This window comes from Epargyreus clarus, unplaced genomic scaffold, assembly GCF_041222505.1.
Source record: "Epargyreus clarus isolate Ecla_fem2 unplaced genomic scaffold, WU_Ecla_fem_2.2 ptg000034l, whole genome shotgun sequence".
NCBI classification, from domain to species: Eukaryota; Metazoa; Arthropoda; class Insecta; order Lepidoptera; family Hesperiidae; genus Epargyreus; species Epargyreus clarus.
Genome location: NW_027332239.1, coordinates 4583547 through 4606715, shown reverse-complemented (window position 1 = coordinate 4606715; position 23169 = coordinate 4583547). Strand labels below are relative to the sequence as shown.

At 36.3% G+C, this 23169-nt stretch overlaps 1 protein-coding gene across 1 annotated transcript in view; it reads right to left on the bottom strand.

Annotated features, from left to right (window-relative positions):
* RhoGEF64C (Rho guanine nucleotide exchange factor at 64C) overlaps positions 1-23169 on the bottom strand; it is a 217703-nt gene that overhangs the window by 77117 nt on the left and 117417 nt on the right. The window contains exon 3 of the mRNA XM_073091546.1: positions 15303-15412. Coding sequence (XP_072947647.1) covers positions 15303-15371 — 69 coding nt within the window. The 5' untranslated portion in view covers positions 15372-15412. The remainder of the gene's footprint in view (positions 1-15302; positions 15413-23169) is intronic.

Here is a 23169-nt window from a genome sequence, read left to right as displayed (position 1 = left end):
AGCGTCTAACAGTATTACCATATTAACTTCGAGATTTTGCCAACAGTCAATATTATCACATAGTTAGAGGTTTCGCTGCAAGATCGTACATCGCCGTCATTGCAACAGCTGCCCAATTCTGGCAACGAGCGAAATGAGCGTTGAAGCGTTTTTAAACAACCAGTTTCTTTCTCCGTTGCGAACATCGCTTAGTTTGAATGCCTAGGAAAGACAGCTGCAAGATTTTTCTTTGCCGACTTAAATGTTTATGCCTGTTATAGAGGTTTTATCTTTCACGCCGTGTTTAACTTGGACACTTTTAAACGGATTACCGCTTTTTCAGGTATCTGCTGGGATTTTTCATGGATTTCAAGACAGACTTTTTGTTGGGTTGGTAGAGTTGGTGCTAATGGATTGTTTTTGGTGTTAATTACGTCAACACTACATTTTTCACTTATATCTCTTTAACTTATTGTCATTTTGACGATATACAAAAGTAGCCATCAAAGATATTGATTGTGTGCTCTATGTTTATTTAGAGCCTGCTAAGGATGAATTTAAAAAATACTTATACCATAGATATTTTACTATTTCCTACTACTTAATATTATATTATTTTTCTAGTTCTAGGTCAATATGTTTAAGCTGTCATAGAAATTTAAAGGAAATAATTAGGTATGCGATATACCAAGTTTTATTCTAGTAAACTTAAATCCTTATTAAGATACGAACTTTATCTCTCAAGCAATCAAACGCCTACAAACCTTGATACGTATAAGCCTATTTACCCACTAAATGGCCAAGTAATTTATCTTCGAAGTGCCAAAAAACATATCATTAGCGGATCAATTAAGCTATTCGCACTACGATCATTAGGCCGGTACCAAACTGACCGGTACTACAGTTATCAAGACCTGTCCGTAGAAATTAACTTGTCGTACAAAAACTCTCATTCCGTATACCTGTTAAAGAGCGAACATTAACACACATCTCGTTTTATTGCTGCGTGTGTTTACCGCGGGTGTAGTACAGGGGGATCAGTAAGTCCTCAACTCTTCATATAGTATTTCAATTCATGAAAATGGTATAGAAATTGATTAATTAAACTCTTTATACACTAACAGTTCCATAAACACATACCAAGACAAAGATACAAACATCTATATTCAGAACAGATATCTAAATTCCTCACTCAGGTCTCCATATCGATCTGACACGGAAAGGGTTCCGGGTTCGATCTCCGGGCAGCCTGATGTCTAAATGATGAATTTAGGTATCTGTTCTGGGTCTGGGTGTTTGTGTAATCGTCTTTGTGCGTGTCCATGGCACACGATACAGGGAAACTTAATGTGGGGATGTGAGTGTACAAAACAGTTATTTATATCATTTATTTATTAATTTGTTTTTGTTATAAAAAATCTGGACCAATAGGTGTCTCTGAGCTTTAATGTAATGTAATGCCTACAGGGTACTTACTCATTCGGGTATATTCATACTGTTTTATCTGTGCTACACCACAACGTTATATAGAATCAGTGGTTTTCAAGCACCTCTTGCCATCAATCGGTAAACACGGTGTTTAGCGTACATAATGTGTGGCGAAGAAATTGTGTGTATATCGTATCGCTTCACGCCTAACGATGTGATTATGTGCTTCGGTATTGTTGTTAGACGTTTATACTTTTTGTCCATTTTTTGTAGAGGAGTAACAATCTGAATAGTAAGTAATTATGTATTTTATTTGATTTTCCGCGTGACGGAATGGTATGCCGGTCTCACGCATAGTGGTTGCCGGGTTCGATCCCCGGCCAGACAAGTATCTGAATGTTGAATTTAAGATTCCTATTTCTGGGTCTGGGTGTTATGTACTCGTATGTATTTGTCTATGCGTGTGTCCATGGCATCAGCGATACAAGGAATCCTAGTGTGACTGTGAGTGTAGAAAGCGTCAGCGCCAAGCGATAACGTATGTGCCATCCGATACATTACTCGACCACCATGCGCGTGACATGCTGCAGGTTCAGGATCCGATCCTTGCCTAGTTTTCTTTTTTTATATTATAGGAGTAGCAGACGAGCATACAGTCCACCTGATGGTAAGTGGCTACTGCCGCCCATGGACATCTGTAATCAACTCCAGATAGGATTAGATATTCCTACCTGAGGTCAGTCACAGATGCGCTGCTACCCCTGAGGACTAAGCTGGAAAGCCTCGGAAAAGTCTGTCTCCCTTACCACACCCTTCAAACCGGAACACAGCAGCGCCTAACACTGCTGTTATTAGGTAGAAATAGATGTGTTATCTAGTTATCTAAATGATGAATTTAGTGCTCTGTATGAGTGCACGTGTGTGCAAAGGAGCTATTAATTAATTAAGAGTAGTGGAACTCTTCATGTTTTAATAGAGACAGCACCACCATACTTCGGAATTGCCAACGCATTACTATTCTATTGCTAGGCATGCAGAGTGAGAGGGTATTTCGCCATAATCCACATATATACATACACACCCACACACACACAAATTAATTTTCTGGAAATGCAGGCGTGGAGGTTTTTTGACGATGTTTTCCTTCACCCTTTAAACAAACTATAATTAATTTCTAATACGCACTTTACTTACATCAGATGCCTGCCTGGGATTTGAACCTCGAACCCCTCGATTGAAGTATTTTAAAATTAAGGTATTAATCAACAGAGATAGCAATCGTTGTGATCGAGTTTGGGTATGACTCAGGCGGCCTTCTACTTCGTACCAGATGACCATAGACGGCAGTGACCTCTGCGTCATATGGACTGCATACCAATGAGCTACTTCTGTTACTTAAATATTTTAAATGTTAAAAAAACACTCGGTTCCTAAGTTATAGAAGTGCGTAAGAGATGACCGCATGTGTCGATGACTGGTGATACATGGACTGCATAGCAATTAGATCTGTACTTAAACTGTAGTGTACTATCTATTAGTTCAAAGATCTTAAATATATACAACTATTAGATCTTTGGATACTCATTGGTTAGTAAGCTGTGTCATTATTCGGCGCAGTTCTTTTGTCAGGATGTGAGGAGTTAGGCTTAACTCGCTGGTCTAAACCCGCTGGTCAAGAGCGAATTGGTAGATTTCACAAGTCTTTTGAGTTTTTTTTTAAAGGAGTCTCAGATGTGTAGGTATCCCTACAACAGTTTCCTTTACCGTTAAATGATATCTAATAAGCACATTACTTCGAAAAATCAGAAGTGCTTGGGAGTCAAACCTCGAAACAAGAGATTGAGAGAATAAATTTCAAAGCACTAGACTGTCAATGTTTACCCGACTGAGGAGTATGTATTTAAGTAAAGATTCAACTAAATTTTGGTAGGACAAAAGCTACAATATTTGCCTTTTCAGTTACTTATTTTAACCAGTACTTTACTCATGTCGGAAATTACTTCCCAACTTACAACTTAGTCAACGGAACCATATCGTGCCCGAAGACATTTATTTGATCGCTTTGATTACTCAAAACTCTCCCCGACTTTCATTTTTCACTGCAAACATGATCGTTGATAATTTTCCACAAACTGATAGCACTTTCGTCGGCTCCTACAGCGTCATCAACGTATTACAATCTATCACAAAACCGGTTTTCTCACGGCAAATGTTTCCATCATTACCCATGAGAACCGGATAGTTTACAATGAAATCGCAGTTTTGTCAATACTTTTGTAAACAACTGAATTTTAAATTGCACTGTTATGGTACTTGCGCAAAAAATATAAACACAAATAAAGTGGTGTATTTCTGTCGTTTCAAAATACACGCGTTTTAAGATTTTATAAACTCATATTTTTACTCGACAGCGGAGGGTAATGTTTTCCGCGCGTATGTATGTATGTTTCATTCTTCAGCATGCTCTGCAGTCCAAAGGGCTTGCCGGATTTTAACATTTGAGGTGTCGTTAGATTCGTTTTTATTGTAGGAATAGCAAGCTATATTTTTAGCAATAAAGTTATTTGTTTTAAAATAACTCCTCGTTTTAGTCTAGGGTAGCCCTGGGTCTTATCACACAGTAACAGATGGCACTACAATCCTTAATCCAACTGCGTTCTACTTTACAGCCGTAATAAAAAGCGGTTACAGTTTGCGTTCAATACACCCAATTAAACACAACAATAGTGGCTATAGTCTAAATTGGAAAGCGCTGGTGGGCGTCCGCCGGAATCTGCTCCGGCGCACCTGTCTCGCCTTTCCCTGTCTCAATACACGGTCTTAGGGTAGTTACACATGTAGCGTTTATTGTTAATGTTATTTTGACTTTTGGCACGATATCCCAGTAATACAAATTTCGGCCTTATTGATAGCAATAGACAATAATTGCAATGTTTTTTTTATAGAATATAGGAGTAGCAGACGAGCATGAAATCCTGATGGTAAGTGACTACTGCCGCCCATTGACAGAAAATATTGTAGATCATTTTAAAATAGATACCTTGCTGGGCCGAATTTAATACAGCGTCAAAAGCAACTCTAAGCGTTTTATTTATTCTATAGATTTCAAATTTAATATAGATGTAAAACAAAACGTTACACGATTGCACAAAAACGTTTATCGAATCTTAATATTACATACACTTCAAATTTAACACGTATATCATTAACCATATAAATCATTATATTCTAGTATTTAAACAAAACAAGACGTTTACCATCATAAGTGTATCATTCTGGTAGAGATGAGCAAAGTAGCTAAACTAAGAATATTTGACAAATCCACAAATAGAATTGGATAGGGGAAAGACTTACAGGCGTCAAAAACGTAGCGACCTAACAATTCGTCTGTTACTAACCTAAGACTTACGCAACGTATTGTATTCTTTGGTGTTTACATCTTAGCGCTCTCTGTAAATTGAATGGCTAACGGTTAGAGCCCGGTTTTTATCTCGTTGCACTAACTGGCAAGATTGACTTGTCTGTCGAAATCACGGACAAAAACTTCACTTAACGTCTACTGCTACTGTAACTGACTTCGTAGAAACTAAATAAAGACCACGTCGTTATGATAAAATAAAAGTAATGTGCTCGTAGTTGCCGTGCTTTTGTAAGCACTCTGACTTTTTGTTTGACGTAGAATTACGCAGATACAAGGTAGCTTACAGAGATAAAAGAAAAAATTAGGACTTTCTAAATTGATGGATTTACACTAGGATTTATTGCGTCACGTATAAATCGAAAATCCTATCAAGAATAATATTTTGATAATAAGTTACAGAAATTTTATTGGAACGTCTCGGATAAGTAGGTATGCCTCCCTTACCACAACTAAAACTAGAACACAGCAACGCTAAACACTGCTGTTATGAGGCAGAAAGAAGTGTGGCGGTGGTGCTGCGGAGTCGAACCACAAAGGATTCTAACACCTACAAGCAAATGTTTTGAATATGATACTCTGTGTATGAACTGGAAGAATCTTAGTCAATATTCTGCTCCCAAGATTTCCTCTTCCTTAACATAAAATTTTACTCATAGTTCAATTCACCAAATAATGAAGGTCAAGTTTATCAAAACACCCTCGCAGACCTTCGACTCATACCGGCTACGCGTGTCCAACATGACCTTATTCCGTCGTGATGACAAGATCAGCTTTTCTATGCATTCCAGACCGCAACAATTGATCGAGTTCGCTATTTGAAAGGGAGGTCAGATGTTTCACCTATTTATGTTTTTTAGACGAGTCATATTGTGTGTTACCAATCATGCTATTATTGTCTAGAAACATAGGTGCTGATTTATATAAAGACAATATGAATTTTTGCTTGCTTAATAACTTGAAATAATCTTGATAACTTGAAAGAATCCTGAATAAATCTGCATGGTGGTGCAATACATGGTGGTGTATAATTTTATTTCTTGTATCAGCACGCATCCTTTGTGAGAGAGAGGGTGGTATATGCTGCTGTGTTTAAAATATATACCATCATACATATTGGTAGCGGATTGTTGCAAAGCAGTTTTAATCCTAATTTAATCGCATGGATTTTCGGAAAGTAACGCCTGATACAATTAACTTTCTAAATCTACAATCTACATGTCATTGAGTTCTTCACAAAGCTTAAAAGTATTGTTTGGCTTTTGGTGCCAAAATTTGAGCATTAGTGTTTAGAAAATTATGTTTAGCAAATAATGTAATGTATCAATGGGCAATGTATTTATTTTTACGTGCTGATATGTAGATCTGTAATCGACCCCAGATAGAATTGGAGTCAATTTGTATCGCCAGCAAATGCGTTGCTACATCTATGGACAAAGCTGCACCTTGATAAAATATGTCTCGCTTATCGCACGCTTCAAGCCGACATACACTGCTTAACCACACAATAATAAGGGTACCTTAAACCACCAATAGGTACCTTTTATTTTGTGGGTTAACAGTGCTTTTATTAGATACAAATAGGTGGTGTATCTGGAGTCTAACCAGAAATAGTTCTATTACTTCTATAACTTAAAATGTAATGTAGTATAATCCAAAGTAGGTAGGAAAATGTTGATCCAGGAAGCATTAATCCGTCCCGTGCCAGATATATTTGTTAGAACCGGATATTAGTTCTAACTTCCACCGCATATTCGTGTGGCACTACTCAGCACTTGCAAACTCTATTTCCTTGTTTTGCGTATCCAACCCCTTTATGCGGTACCTATTATATATTACCCTGATGGTGTGATTTACGGACTTTACGGAATTCCGGTTCGAATACGAATTCATTTCGAAATCTTTGTCGTGTGCATATTAGAAATTAGCTTCTTTTTTAACCGATTTCGAAAATGAGAAGGTTCTATACTCAGCTGTGTGTATATTTTTAGACTTTATAAACGCAAAAACTTAAAAAAAAAACTTTAATATACAATTGATAGAATATTTATTAGATTCCTGAAAATGGTATTATTATCCTTTATTAAACGATTTCCCAAAGAGAACATGAGGACATTCAGATAACCTGCATAGCGCGGTCGCTATGCTGGTCTCCCTACACAAGGTTCCAGGTTCGATCCCTAGCCCTACAAACTTCTACTGATGAACTAAGATTATTTTCTAGTACCGGGTCTCAATACAGTTGTCTCGGTATCCACAGAACGCACAATATTGTAAATTCTAGCCAAAATCTTGTCGTAATAGCTTTAAGGGATTGATTTGAATCCTCAACAAAATTCGCTCAGAATAAGTTTAAACCAAAAAAAATTGTGAATAATTTACAAGCCACAAAATCATCTGGTCTTGATCCCTAATAAATCCAACTTTGAGATAATAACTCGGCAATCATAAAACGAAGGCTGTTAATCGCGGGCTCAGCAATAAATTTCAATAAAGATCACCTATTAAACAGAACCAAAACCGCTGTCTTAATGGCGTGATTAATAACGCTTGTAAGAGCTTCGTTGGCTAGTCACGCGCCGCGGGTTCGGTCGCGTTTTATTAATCAATGATAATTGTGGATCGACTGCGGCGGCACCACCGCCACACCTATTTCTACCTCATAACAGCAGTGTTAAACGCTGCTATTATGAGGTAGAAATAGGATGAAGGATTTGGTAAGGGAGACATATTTTCTGAGGCGTTCCAGCTTAGTCCTCAGATGTAGCGGTGTGTCTGTAGCCGACCTCAGGTAGGAATATCTAATCCTATCTGGGGTTGATGACAAATGTCCATGGGCGGCAGTAGCCACATACCATCTGCTGCATGCTCGTCTGCTACTAAAAATCAAACAAATCTTAAAACACAAAAATAAATAGTTGTGATACAAAATAAGCTGAAGTATTGCGTGGTGGTTGAAACTCGCCCTTTTGATCCCAGGGTCCCATTGAAGGGTCCCAGGTTCAAAGCAGAGACACGTCATGGTTTATGTCAGATTTTATTTATCACTTGCTTAGTCTGTAAAATTGAAAAACCCTTTGATTTACGTCTAAATCAACCCTTAACTCTACGAAAAGAGACCCACCCGTGGAACGCTAAGTGTTTAACAAGTAAACGTTTTGTGAAATAAACCTTAAACCCGACTACTTAAAAATAAACTGAAAAGGAGAGGCCACGTAAATCCAATAATTAAGGCGAATCCTCATATTTTAAAATCTATAAAACCATTTAGGCTATAGGGCGAAACATATTGCTCCAAAAACGTTATCCTCTGCCTCTGTCTTTGAAACTGTGACTATTCATATCAGAATAATTACACGTAGCAACACCATTCAGTATTCAGCACACGATAATATGGACTGATGGATTCATTTAACAGTCAATATTATTAAGCAATTAGTTGGAATATTCTCATTTGGCCACGAATTGGAGTACGCGGGCTGGCGGTTACGTACAGTTCAATTTACGATCATAATTGAAATGTGGGGCTGTTATTGTTGAAGGAAATTCTCTGGTGATTTTTATTGTCGTTGTCATAAGGGCGGTAGCACACGTCCGAATGTAGTAATGAATGTCCGAATGTAAGTTGATGTACGTTAATCGTCTTTTACTGTCGTTGTAGGTAATAAGGGCGGTGGCACACGTGCGACAATAGGGTAATACATATGCGACAGTGAGGTAATACATAGTTGATGTCGACAACTGTCGCCGAGGGTCACGGTTTCCACAGAATGTCGCTGACAGACGCCTATTCTCGCCGTTTGTTGTCAACATACTTCGCCGACTGTCGTTAACGACTGTTGGTGTCAATGACGACAGACAGCGACAAACGGTGTCGTCGTCGACATAAACTGTAGCGCGTGTATTATCTTCCTAACATTTTCTGTTGTAGTGTTTCTGTCGATTGTCGTGACCTTAGCACATGCTCTGATGGTAATCCAGATTAACTGAATCCATAACTGTCTTCACTGGTAATTGTTGCGGGTCTCCTCTCGAAATGGAAGGGGTTAGGAAATAACCCACCACGCTAGCCAAGTACGGAATAGCAGATTACACAAAGCTTTGAGAACTATTTCGTTAATAACTCTTAGTTGTGGTGTTCTAACAATATTTTTCTTTACCTTTAAAGCAAGTGATAATTAACATCTAATCCTTATCCTTACTAATATTATAAATCTTAAAGTAACTCTGTCTGTCTGTCTGTCAGTCTGCCTGTTTGTCTCTTCTTCACGCCGAAACCACTGAACAGATTTTAATGAAAATTTGTACACATTTACACACACATGAAAATTTGTACACATTTCAAAGACATTTTTGTTAAATCTGGAAGACGCAACCTTCAAAATCTGTCTGACCTTACTTGACGAAAAATGTTATATATCAAAGTATTCACACAAAAACTAATAATGTATTCGTACGCACAAGCACTTTTATATTACGAAAACATAAAATACACTATGAAAACGAATTTTTATTTTACGATTAACTACGTATCTATACAAATAAATAAAATTGAAGTGAAGTGTCTGTTTGTAAACATAACAGTTTTTTAATAAATCTATATGCAACTTTATTTTTTTTTTGTCTGACTGCCTGTCTATCTGTGCGTTTGTTCCGGTTAATCTCTGAAATAATTCGTCCAATCTTGACGAGACTTTCATTGACTTGGCTGATAGAAAAAGTAAGTTAGGCTATTCCAATTTTAGAAAAAATAATTAGTGTTCCGTGCTTAAAACTTAAAACGCATAAAATCTTCCGATTATTTAAACGTGGGCGAAACCGCGTGGCATAGCTTGTATTATTACAAATTCGGCTTTTATTAAAAGTTCTATCACATAACATAACACTTTTATGTTACAAAAACATAACATAACACTTTTATGTTATGTTATGTTTCTGTAGATAACCTAAAGGTGATTTTAAATTGAAATTTCTCATAAATGGTGTATTACTCGTATACTGAAAGGACATAGTAAAAGGCGCAAATGGTTTTATTGTGCTGTTGAGGAATAAAGGCTTTACCGTGAAAATTCAATATTGAGTGTACTGGACCGCAAACAGTGCAACAGGGTTGTGCACAAAGCGAAATACCGCAAATTAAAATTCTATCGTTGGTCAGATTCCTTGCAAACCGAACCCAAAAACATCTATATTGCAGGGTTGCTAGATTCAATAAAATAGATTATAGATTTTAGGAAAAGCGAGCAAATTAAAATTCTCTTAAATAAAATTTTGTTCCATTCCACTAAGTATTTGTGCGATTCCACTAATCAAATATTTTGGGAAAAATAAGGTAAGTAAAGTTCTAACTAACTCAACTTAACGTTGTTTACGTCAATACCCTTTCAATTTGAATAATAAACGATTATCTGCATTGCAGAATTGCCAATTACTAAATACGTTACGCTTCAAGGCCTGTGTGTGTAAAGTATCCTTGGTACCCACGTCACAGGGAATTTTAGTAGAGTCCTTGAGTGCGGAAATGATATTTTTATATAACACAAGTCCGTGTCATCTTATTCAGACGAAAAAAAATTGTATTCCCCTGCAGTCAGAAAAAAAGACATACCATACATGATATTATAATAAAAATAACTAAAATGTACGGAAACAAAGTTTTTAATTGAGACTAATGGGTATTTTAATTAAAGCAACATTTTAGGTAATTCCTAACTTGCCATGCACTGCGTCTCACTAAACTTGTAAGCTTACAACATATACATAATAATATTAGTAATGTCCTCGTACCTATAAATTATATTCTGAAATCAGCCGTCTGCCCAGTTTCCGTGCATTTACTTATTTATATTCCATTTTTGCATGCAGCCCAGAAAAGTTAAGAACTTTTACTGAGAACGAACGTCTATAGATTACCAAATAGGTTTGTCCCTGTAGTTCCGGGACTAGAATAGGGTTACGGTATCCCTTGCCTGTCGTAAGAGGCGATTAAAAGGGACCTTCCGGGGTTGCGGGCTCAAAAGTGGGTGCTCGAATCGTCCAGTAAGCTACCCTGGGAAGGACGGCGGTATGTGTGGTCGCATACCGTCGTAATCACCAAATGTTGTGAGAGGAGCGAACGCTCCCCAGGGCAGAGCCGGATCGAGGCATCCCGCTTGGAGGTCTCCGGTTGTGTTCCATCGGAGATCCCGGAGTTTTCCAACAAGCGCTGAGGACGTCCACCGGAGGGGTTTTAGTACGGTGAAAATGCCACATAACTCGGCGTCGCTTCTTCGTTGTCGGGTACCTTTCGAAGGTTTTCCCCTCGAAAAAAAAGGCTACCAAATAGGTTTTTTTAAGGCGATAGTCTTAATGGTTCCATTCCGAAGAGACCACCGCCGCGCCGATTTCAGCCTAATAACAACATGAGGCGTTCAAACAAAGTCGTCAGGGGTTGCAAATTGGTTGTCCCGGTGCGCACGAAATCCGTTATTTCGACTGAAATTTCAGGCTTACACAGAGCTTTCTCCCAAACAAGTCATGAAGAATGAAACATTGGTAAATTGACAGCAAATTTCCACTCTGCACAAGTTTATACCAATCCAAAAATAATAATTGACAGTTGTATATAAAATATCCTTATCATAAAAAATGTTATTTTATTAAAATCACATTACACACCTTATGAAATGAAGTAGACAACCCTAATATCCGGTTTATACCGATCCAGGGCTAATTAACCAGAATTATCCGGTACAAATTCGCATCATAATTGAAAGCAAAATGTTATTCGAATTTAGCATCGTTGAAATGTTTCGAGTGCGGTCCAGTTGATCTGTAAGAGCTCTTTATGTTCGAGATTTGTATTAAACCTTTAATTGGAGTTAACGGTTGTAAAGTAGCTGCTGTTATGTTACGGAAATAACCGGTTCAATTTTGATAACGCTTTCCTATTTCTGCCTAATTACTGCAGTGTTGAGCGCCACTGTGTTCTGCATATATATGCAATAATATGCATATATACTTATTATACTGTTATACTGTTATATATGTACATTTACTTTACTATAGGTACTATAGGTACTTTGTGGCAATTATACACTTGTATATGGGTTGGTAGAACTACTGGTTGAATTAGTTCCTACAATGTTTTTTTTTTTCAATCCAATTCTGATTGATTTTGCCTACGGTCCCTGAGATTAAATTTAAAGTAATCATATGTGCCTTTATCAAACCAAAGGCTTCAATTCAGAATAGTAGCACCCAACCATAATATTAAGATAGAAATAAGCTTTGGCATTGCAGTCGAATTAAAAACCATTTAAACACGTTTCAAGTTACCATTTTTATCGCAAAACATCTCATTCGTTACTGCGACAAAGTCTATTCCTATGAGAAAAGCAACACCACAAGTGTCAGACAATTTCAAACAGGAAAATAGCTATTAATGAACAGTAAGAAATCATCATTCTTTGCAGAAAGATGCGTTCACAGTTACTTAGAGGTAGGAAGGGACTTATTAGAGCCAATTAAGACGTCATGTGGAGTCATTTTTATTACACTCTCTATGTTAGAACTTATAGTTAGCGGCTTGCTATGCTATGCTGGTCTCCCATCGAATCTGAGACTGGCACTTGATTTCTTTAAACTATGTGCCTACTTAAAAGGAACGTTGTAAGTCCCACCTGAGGTCGGGCACATGCGTTCCTATATGTGGAGACTAAAGACTACGATAAAATCAATGTAATTCCACTACGAAGAAATTATCAAAATACGATCGTTGGTAGATAGATCATTGAATATATAGTTTATTCGCGTAAATTGATCCCATGTATAAATCTCTGGGTCACCATGATCTTCAAACAACTAATATGCATTCCATCTGATTGTAAGTGGCCGCAGCCGCCCAGTAATTTCTTCATCAACCCCAAATAAGAGTCCCACCAGAAAGCGGCCAAATAAGCGTTTCTACACTTAACGACTAAGTTGGAACCCCAGGTTTATGTATGTCTCCCCGGTAAATAAGAACATGGAAGGACTTAACACTGCTGTTATTAGGCAGAGATACTAGTAGGTGTAGCGCTGATATCGCCGTAGTCAAACCATTAAGAGTTATACCACCACAAACGGCCTGCCTTTAAAAAACTTCAAGTTTAATCACCCATACAAACAGCATACCTAGTAGACGGCCGTACGCTACGCCTACCCAGCAATTATAACCTTGTTTACACCATGCTTTTCACTTTTCTTACATTTAACTCTTACTTTCATAAATGATATTCACACGATACACGATACTAATCTAGAGAACATCACGGATCACAATAGCAGTGTTGCGTTTGTACAATATATTGTTTGACACATTTCTTGTGTGTGATTTCGTGCGTGTTACAGATCGTAGGATGGGCTGTAGATGTAAGTAATAGATACCATGAGAAAAACGTTTTCGTTACAGCTGTAGAAACCATTTGTTATGAAGCTGAGGTAGCAAATAAACTTGCAAACATGGTGTAAGTTGTCATTATTTCAAACAGATATTTGTGATCAATTCTACATAGGAGTATTTTTATCCGTCTGCGGCGAGTAATGTTTTTCGAGCGTATGTATTTGTCTGTGTATTTGTGTTTGAAGGTGGTAGAAACCTTTGTGGTTCGACTCCGGCAGCACCACCGCCACACCTACTTCTGCCTCATAACAGCAGTGTTAAACGCTGCTGTGTTCCGGTTTGAAGGGAGACATACTTTTTCGAGACATTTCAGCTTAGTCCTCAGGGGTAGCGGCGCATCTCAGGTAAGAATATCAAATCCTATCTGGGGTTGATTACAGATGTCCATGGGTGGCAGTAGTCACTTACCATCAGGAGGATTGCATGCTCGTCTGCTATTCCTATATTATAAAAAAAATGTCTTAATCTTTAGGACGCATCGTTTAAACGGCTTGACGGATTTTAACGTATGATACCTCATACGTTGAATACGTCTTAATTGTGGGAGTGACATAGGCTGTATTTTTAAGCAACCAGATTTTATTTTTAATAATTCTATAGTTTATTGTATGCTCATTTGCTACTCCTATATCGTAAAAAATTGAATAAGTATTAGCGATATTGTAACCAGAATCGCAAGGGCGACCTCTTCGTAAATAAAATTACTTTTTTCTTTGTCATACGAGTAAATAACAAAGAAGCATATCTAAAAGAAATATTGGATGTAAGCTGATATTAAAACTCAAGGCAAATATAACATGAATTATATTGAATACAAATTATTATGGAAACAAATTCGTATAAATTGAGTAATGTACTCTTGTAGCAAATTTATGGATGGGTAGTTTTCTGTATTGAAATGTTATTAAAACCTCTTGTATTAATTATGTTTCGCTAGTGTTTGTGTGTGTGTACCTACACATATGTGTTTTTATTTCTATGTATATGTTTGTATACTTATTAGCTAAACGGCTTCATGGATTTTAAAAGATGAGGTGTTGTTAGTTAACGCGACTGATGCCGTTTGTCTTAACATACAAAACAAAACTATTTCCGACGACATTTTTTTAACAAAATCAGTCGATTGATTTTTGCTCAATGAGCACACATGCAAACGATAGTTTTATAATAGGCTACATTGAACTATATAGCAATGTTATTCAAGTATGTTGGTATAGGGCATTGATATATCGCTTCGCATACAAAAAGCTAAATTTCGATAACTCTATCTTATAATTATTTATGTAAAATTTATAGCAAAACAGCAAGAAATATAGCTAAAATAAACGTAAGAAGTATTGAATGGGAATGAGAATGACTGAAGTGGGATTAGAAAATAAGTAACTTCTCAATTACCTATCAAATGAGATCGTAACAAACTCATTTCTACACAAATAAATTCGGAAATTGCTTTACGTAATAGGATCAAAGAAAATATCAATATCTTATTAAGAACACGAGATGTTGTGAACATAATATTTAGTCTGTAGAATATAAAGTAAAAGCACTTAACCGCCATTTTTGAGATTACCTAAGGCCTAAACCTTTCATAGAGGCCTTTTATTAATAATATAATCAATCCAAGTTTTACCTCCCAAATTAACAAATTCAAAAAAATATCAAAAAAATATATTAAAAAATTATCAAATGTCGATCTTTGAAAAACATTCGACAGATTGATTATTAATAATGCGCGTTACTAGAACAGCTTATAATGGCTAATTATACGAGTAGTATTTTGAATGCAACGTGACAGATATTATATTGCCATATCGTATTATAATTATTTTCCACAACAATATAATAAATTTTAGCCGTAGTGATTAACGAATATAATTAAATATAGGTACTAAATAAATGAAACTACCCAGCAATCTGTCTAATTAATCTCTTATGTAACTTTACGTAAAAGTTCATACTGCAATCTTCATATAAAAAATACATTATCTTAAGTACAGATATGTATAAAAAAATAATAAATAACGCCATCTGTGAACGCGTAACGGAACTACTTACCCTCTGCGCATTGTAGCAAGGGGGGTCGAGCGCCCCAGGCCGGAACATCGCCGCGCTTACTGCTGCCATCTGCCGGCTACCTCACCTTGCCCTTCCACCGAGACATCGCTCTGTGAACAATAATAATTGGTTAATTTTCTTTTTATATAATATAAGAATAGCAGACGAGCATGCAGTCCACTTGATGGTAAGTGGCTACTGCCGCCCATGGACATCTGTAATCAACCCCAGATAGGATTAGATATTCCTACCTGAGGTCGGCCACGGATGCGCCGCTACCCCTGAGGACTAAGCTGGAACGCCTCGGAAAAGTCTGTCTCCCTTACCACACCCTTCAAACCGGAACACAGCAGCGCCTAACACTGCTGTTATTAGATAGAAATAGGTGAGGCGGTGGTGCCGCTGGAGTCGAACCACAAAGCGTTCTACCACCTTTAAAAACACACTTTGTGAAACATATGGTATTTGCATAGCCGCGATATACGTTTACAAATTAAATTTCTTTCTAGACTTTAGTCGCCCTGTAGGTAAGATTTCTATGAGTTGTAAAAACGCATTTACTGTATTTTCTTTTAATGGTTTACTTAATTGATTTAATTTTGATTGAGTTAATGATGAACCAGTAACAAGTAGGAATTAATGGAATGAATGATTCATTCTTGGAAAGCTTTTAAAATAGTACTTTTCAATTTAGAAATATCGACCCGAATGCTTAACAGATTCTTGTCATGTAAGCAAATATTGACCTATCCTGTCCTGAGAAACCTACACGCCCGAAAGTTTTCCACTATGATCACAAATGTGACGTCCAAGAAAACGCTTAGATGGGTGACTAATTTTACAATTCTCGTGCTTACATCAGTTATCATTGAATTTTAACGAAAACTGGGTGCCGGCTTCTCGTTAAAAATTAATAATAATACAATTTTAAGTCTACGTTTCGCAATTTGCCCAGCGAAGTGTTACTAATGTCCGCGACCTTTAGACTGGGGTAATTAAATATGGTAACTCCTGTAACGGTCGCTTCTTATTCGTGCAAGGCTTTTGTATAATAATTGGCCAAGTACGAGTCGGACTCGCAACTGGTTTCCGTACTACCATTGTTTATGAATGTTTTATTTTTAGTATTTAGTATCATAGCAGCCATAGAAGTTAATGCAATGTGAAAATTTAAACTATTTATAATAGCTATTAAGGTTAAATAGATAAAGCTAACTCGGAAAAATAACGATTTCAAAAATTGCGACTCCCATTATCGAGTTCTTTTTATTTTTGTACTTGTTATAGGGGCCAGTAGTGACCAGGACATATATCTTGTAAAAAAATCGAGTGTCTATCTATTAAGGTTCACGAGATAGACCCCTATGACAGACCGACTGACGGACAAACAGCAGAGGCTTAGCAGTAAGTTTACCTTTTGTGTACAGAACCCTAAAAAACATAAGTATGTATGATGTTATGTAATTATAACTATAGGTGACCGTGAATACTTTTTATACCGATATACTACCTTAATAAACCTTTTTTTTTCTTTAAACCTACAAAAAGTACAGGTCGACGTGGCAGCGACGCCAGGTTATGTGTGATTTTACCGCACTAAAACCCTCCCGGTGGCCATCCTCAGCGCTTGGTGGCCATCCTCAGCCGAGAACTCCGGGATCTCCGACGGAACGCAACCGGAGTCCTCCAAGCGTGATGCCCCAATCGGGCTCTGCCCTGGGGGAGCAGTTTTCGAGTTTTCGTTCTCTGGAGTTGATAACTGCATCAGTTCAGGAAGTAGCCATAAGAGCTGCATTGTGACTGCATGCTCTTAATATTTTTATTTTTTTATCCACTTATTTATATGTAGCAAATAAATGTTTTAAGTTAAAAGCGGTACTTACTCCAGTGAACTCTTGTGCAACGCGCATCCGCGGTCACTGACCCCGCTTCCTGCGGTTCCCACGTAAAGCTAGTGGCTAATGACTGATGGTAAGGTGTGCAAGGCTCGACACTTCAACGTTATTAGTTATTAGCAATGAAATGTTTATACACATGTTGGTAAAGCAAACGTCTTTAAAGTTATGTCACTTTTTAGGGTTGGGTTCAAAGTGGAATATACGTCATCTGTCAGTCTGTACGCTACGTTAAGTTTTTATTACCCTTTTTACGAGAGAGTGTAGATATAAAATTTATTTTAAAAATTAAAAAAAAGAATTTTATTATCGTCATATTATTGTTTCTCTTATAGTTCTCACGAAACTCCATCATTTAATACCCCTATGTTAAGGGTGCATAAAAATAATAGATCCGCCATCTTAAAACGGCCGTCATATTGAATTTAGAATGACTAAGCTAAGTTACTATGCTTATTAAAAAGTACATTTTCTATTTTTTATTGCGTTTTCAACAAAAATAAAATAAACAGCAATATACCTAAGCGACAGAGACCGACAAACAAACATAGCTACGAATATGTATGTACGTCGTAAGCTTAGTAATAAAGTTCCTGTTTGCGGAACCCTACAACTATTCTATTAGTTTCCTATCCCGTGGTTCCCACACAGGTTGTTGACATTAACAGGTATTCTATTACATTGTTCAGGAATGTACTAGTAAAGAGAGGTGCGCATTTACATGGTATATTGTAAAGCACGGGAAACAAGAAAATTAAGGAAAAAAGATAGTAATAATAAGAACAAAATAATATTAGGTTTGATATCTGTTATTTAAAAATAATAGCCATTATTAAGCTCATAGGCTTAACGTTGAGTTGAAACTATTAAAGAGATAACGGACTCGAAATTTACGCTAAAATGGTCTCTTTGGAGATAGGGAGCGTTTAGTCCTGATAAAATTTAGTGACAGCTTAAGGTACCTCATAGTAGTTTTTAATTATTGTAGAGTAAACACTAAATAATCTACCACATAAAGGAATATAATATGAAAAGACTACAGATAAGTACAGATAAGTAGAACTCATTGTGGGTTTGTCTCCAGAAGAAACACACCACTACACCTATTTCTGTCTGATACAGTGTTAAGTGCTGCTTTGTTATGGTTTGAAAGATCTGGCAAGGGAGGCATATTTATCTGAGGCATTCCTAAGTCATCAAGGTAGCAACGCATCTGTTTCCTATATCAATTGCTCAATTGAAATTCTCCATGGGCAGCTGACACCACTCATCATCGGGTAACTAAACGCTTATTTGCCACTTCAATATTATTAAAAAATCGCTACCACATTTTTTTTTTTTTTTTTTTTTTTTATAATATAAGAATAGCAGACGAGCATGCAGTCCACCTGATGTGACTACTGCCGCCCATGGACATCTGTAATCAACCCCAGATAGGATTAGATATTCCTACCTGAGGTCGGCCACAGATGCGCCGCTACCCCTGAGGACTAAGCTGGAACGCCTCGGAAAAGTCTGTCTCCCTTACCACACCCTTCAAACCGGAACACAGCAGCGCCTAACACTGCTGTTATTAGGTAGAAATAGGTGTGGCGGTGGTGCCGCCGGAGTTGAACCACAAAGGGTTCTACCACCACATAAAGAAATAATATACTAGAGATACAAAGAAATAGGTACTCATACGATATGATAACACTACTTACTAATTCTCACAATTTAGGTTATACCGTGACAACCTAATATCACGTTCGTGAGTAGGACCGCGGAATACGTTATAGTCACATACCGATATTTCTCTCACGACTTTTCAGATAAGGCAAATGAAAGAGGAACATTACCTTATGTGTAATAAGACATAAATCAATAAATTATTGCGTACTGATTTACCTTTTAAGGGTCATATGAAATTCAAAATAGGTATCGTATATGGTTTGATCATAATCCTTTATGTAGAGGTTTGTTGAATTAAATTATTAGTAGATAATCCTTATGGTATGATGTGTGGAATTCTCTCTTATTTATGGTATAATCGGCCTCTCTCATAGAGTTATGTAGAAATGAGTTATACAATTCTCTCTTATTTGTGGTATAATGGGCCTCTCTCATAGAGTTATGTAGAAATTTAAAAGTTACGTATTGATGTTGCATCTCCATTGAAATAACAAAGGCATGCATGTCAAAATATCACAGACAGTAATGATTTCAAAAAGATTTCTTCAAGTAATCATGTCAAATAACAATATTAAAGTAATAGACTGAACACAGGGAGGAAAAGTGGTATGTACGACTTAACACCGAGTGGTAACAAATTTTTCTGAAATATATCCTATTGCATACTGTTTTTATCTTAATTAATACTACTGTTAAACTCTACTGTAAGTGTGCAATAAAGAGTATACTATTCTATTCTATTCTATTCTAATATATCAAAGTCAATCAATTCCAAATGGCTTCCGCGGTATACCTCTTTGTACCACACTAAAAATGCATAATATTAAATGTTAAAAAACTGCATGCTACATGCGACATGCAATATGCTTTAAACTAAAATATTTATTATGAACTATTCTGATAGTAAAATGTAAGAATATATAAAAAATGTCACCATTTACAGAATGTTACTACATTGTGGCAATAAATAGTTTTCATTACATTTAGTTTTAAATTTTTATTTTAATAAATAATGTTCCGGGTTACGGGGATGTCCCAGGAACATTATTACACAGATAAGTATGTACTTATCTGAGGAGTTCCAAGGACTAATCTCACGAGTAGCAATTTATCTGTTACCAATCTCAAATAGGAACCTAATCTTATTATTTTATTACTTACTATGGGGTCGACTGCGTGCTCGTTTATTACTCCAATATTATTAAAAAAAAATATAGACGGACACTTCAATTCTTGTTTTATATAAGAAACAAGCAAGCAGAGGTTAGCCCGCATGCGTACGCGCAGACCTTGCTCTGTCTTTTCTAGTATCATTATGTTGTTTATAATGATTGCTTGGTTACCTCGAATATCCATGTAATATCCACCTATGTTAACTGCGGAAGGTAAAGTTATAAAATTGTATATATTTTTACCGTGTTTGTTCTTCAAGAAATTCAAAACGTGACTGGTAGTAGGTCTGTTTGTGCTGATTTCCTGATTATAATTATTGTATCGTGTTATATCTGTTTTGGATTAAACCACTTGCTTTATCGTGGTCAAACCAACATGTTACAGTTCGGAAAAATAATGTCAGTGGTATTTACCAATTCGCACTTGGCCAGCATGATGGTCTAAGCCCTTTTCTGGGTTCAGATCCCCTCTTACTCTAAGAAGTCTCCTTATTTACAAAACAGAGAGGAGGAAAGGGATTGATAATGTTGATAATGACATTTTAATTACAAATAAGTTAATGAACGACTTGTTCAAAATTAATAGAATCAATGTAATAATAAACTCATTTCAATCTCATAATAGCAATTTAAAGCTTCCCAATTTATTCCTAAAAGGTAGAAAATCAGTAATATCTGTACCTAAGTTTTACCTTAGTTAACTCGTCAAATCCTGGCTTCTCCTCAATACTCACATCACTATCCAGTCAAAAGTTTTGTTTAACCATTAAGAAAATAATAAAATGTATTTAAATCTGACTGAGTATTTTATGTATTTTTAAAACAAGATGACATAACCAAGGTACCTATTCAAATTTCTAAATTTAAACTATATTCATTGCTTGCGTTGCATGTTAAGCTATGCATATCCATATGCATACCGTGTTCTGTCCAGTTTGGTCAAAGGGGGCGCGCCCACAACGTACAAAAGGCTGCATCATCGAAATTTACTATATTTGTCCGAATAGCGCTGAGTTCATTTTAAATTGACGATTTTATTGTGTATCATAAACATTATATTTTTTTGTTACCTAGTACTTGTCATTTAAACAAAAAATAGCCTGTTCTGATTTGAAGGGTGTGGTAAAGGAGACATGCTTAATTCGGGATTCCAACTTAATTCTCAGAGGTAGCAACGGTGGCCCATTGTAAGAGTAGTTATTACCTGGGGTTAATTAGAGATGTCAATGGGCAGCAGTAAGCCCTTACTATAAGGACGGCAACCATAAGTACGGACAGAAGGAATGTTCCTTTGCTTCTATATTATAAAAAAGGTAAGTTAATAAGTAATAAATAATTAATAATACAAACAATTTCGTAAAATCACATTCAAAAACAAGAATCAAATCCCAGACTCCTCCCATCCCTTCAATGTGGATAAACTGAACATTTGATGACCGATTACTACATAAGTAAATAGATTGTAAACAGCCTCTTTCTCTTAATTTATCTCTATTTCAACCACATTATCTGTATTAGGTATCGTCCTAGATTCAACCGATCTTTGCGATATAAACGCCCACTACATCTTCTAATGGACGATAAACCCTCCCATGTTTGTTACAAACTATGAAACGGCCATGAACTCAAACAAACACTGGCTAATCTGGATTATAGAACATCTAATAGTTCTGCAAGTTCTAATATTGGTACACGTTTAGTACAATGAGATTATAGACATTTACTATATACAAAGTTGGCCTGGAATTACACCATCATAAATGGATGGACAGTAATTTCTGTTGTAATTCTGAGCACGAAAATCTACACTAATATTATAAAGAGGAAAACTTTGATTATTTGTTTGGTTTTAATGAATAGGCTCAAAAACTACTGGACCGATTTTAAAAATTCTTTCACCATTCGAAAGCTACATTATCCACGAGTAACATAGGCTATATTTTATATGAAATATATTTGAGAAATAGATTTTGAGGCGGTACAAAGTTTGCCGGGTCAGCTAGTGAAAAATAAAGTATTAAAAAACCCATTTTCGAGTTATGTGCGTATTAGAAATTCATGATCATTTGCTTAAACGGTGAAGGAGAAAATCGTGAGGAAACCTGCATACCTGAGAAAAACAAACAGTTTTCAAAGGTGTGTGAAGTCTACCAATCCGCACTTGGCCAGCGCGGTGGACTATGACCTAATCCTTCTCAAATTGAGAGGAGACCCGTGCCCAGCAGTGGGACAGTTGATGACGACGATGAAGGAACCCATTTCTAAGACAGCAGTGGACTATTAAGCCTGCTACAGGCTAATACATAAATACACCGTTACTCCATCCGATTTTCAAAAAAAAATTATGTAGTCCACCTAATTAAATTATCAAATATCATCAGAAATCAAATCCAAAGAAGTAAACAAAGTAGGGTGTGCACAAAATATTGCTAGCAATTTAACTGAAATTACTCAACTTACAAAAACCTTTTTTAACTCGCGCTGTCAAGTTTTTTATTTTCACAAATAATTAATTTCATATTACTTATTATGTAGATGTATCAAACAAAAATTTCAAGTGTCTATCTATTACGGTTTAAGCGGTAGAGCCCTGTGACAGACGGACAGACGGACAGACAGCGAAGTCTTAGTAATAGGGTTCCGTTTTTACCCTTTGGGTACGGAACCTAAAAACAAAGTTAGAAAATGACACAAACAGAAAATTTTATTTCATTGATTCGTATATATACTCATTACCAATATTCACTTTCTTAGTATGCATAAAATGATTTTATTTTTAAACATACGTGTCTTTTTTGGTCAGTGATGCATAAAAAATCACGCATATGGAAACTACGTGGGTAATGAACGTAAATATCATAATATATTATATACATAATATATAGTGGATACAAAATAACACAACAGCGATCAAAGTTCAAGTTACATTATTGAAGGAAGCAGAAATGACTTGTTTATTAAAGGTTATATTTTTCTGATATAAATCTGTTAAACACTTATTTGGTTATATAAGGATTTTGTTGCTTATAATAATATGATAGCAAAGTCCTTTTCAAAAGACAAAAACATACAAAGGCCATGTTTGAGCGAAAGCGTATAATTGAATAAATAATTGGCCAAGTGCAAGTC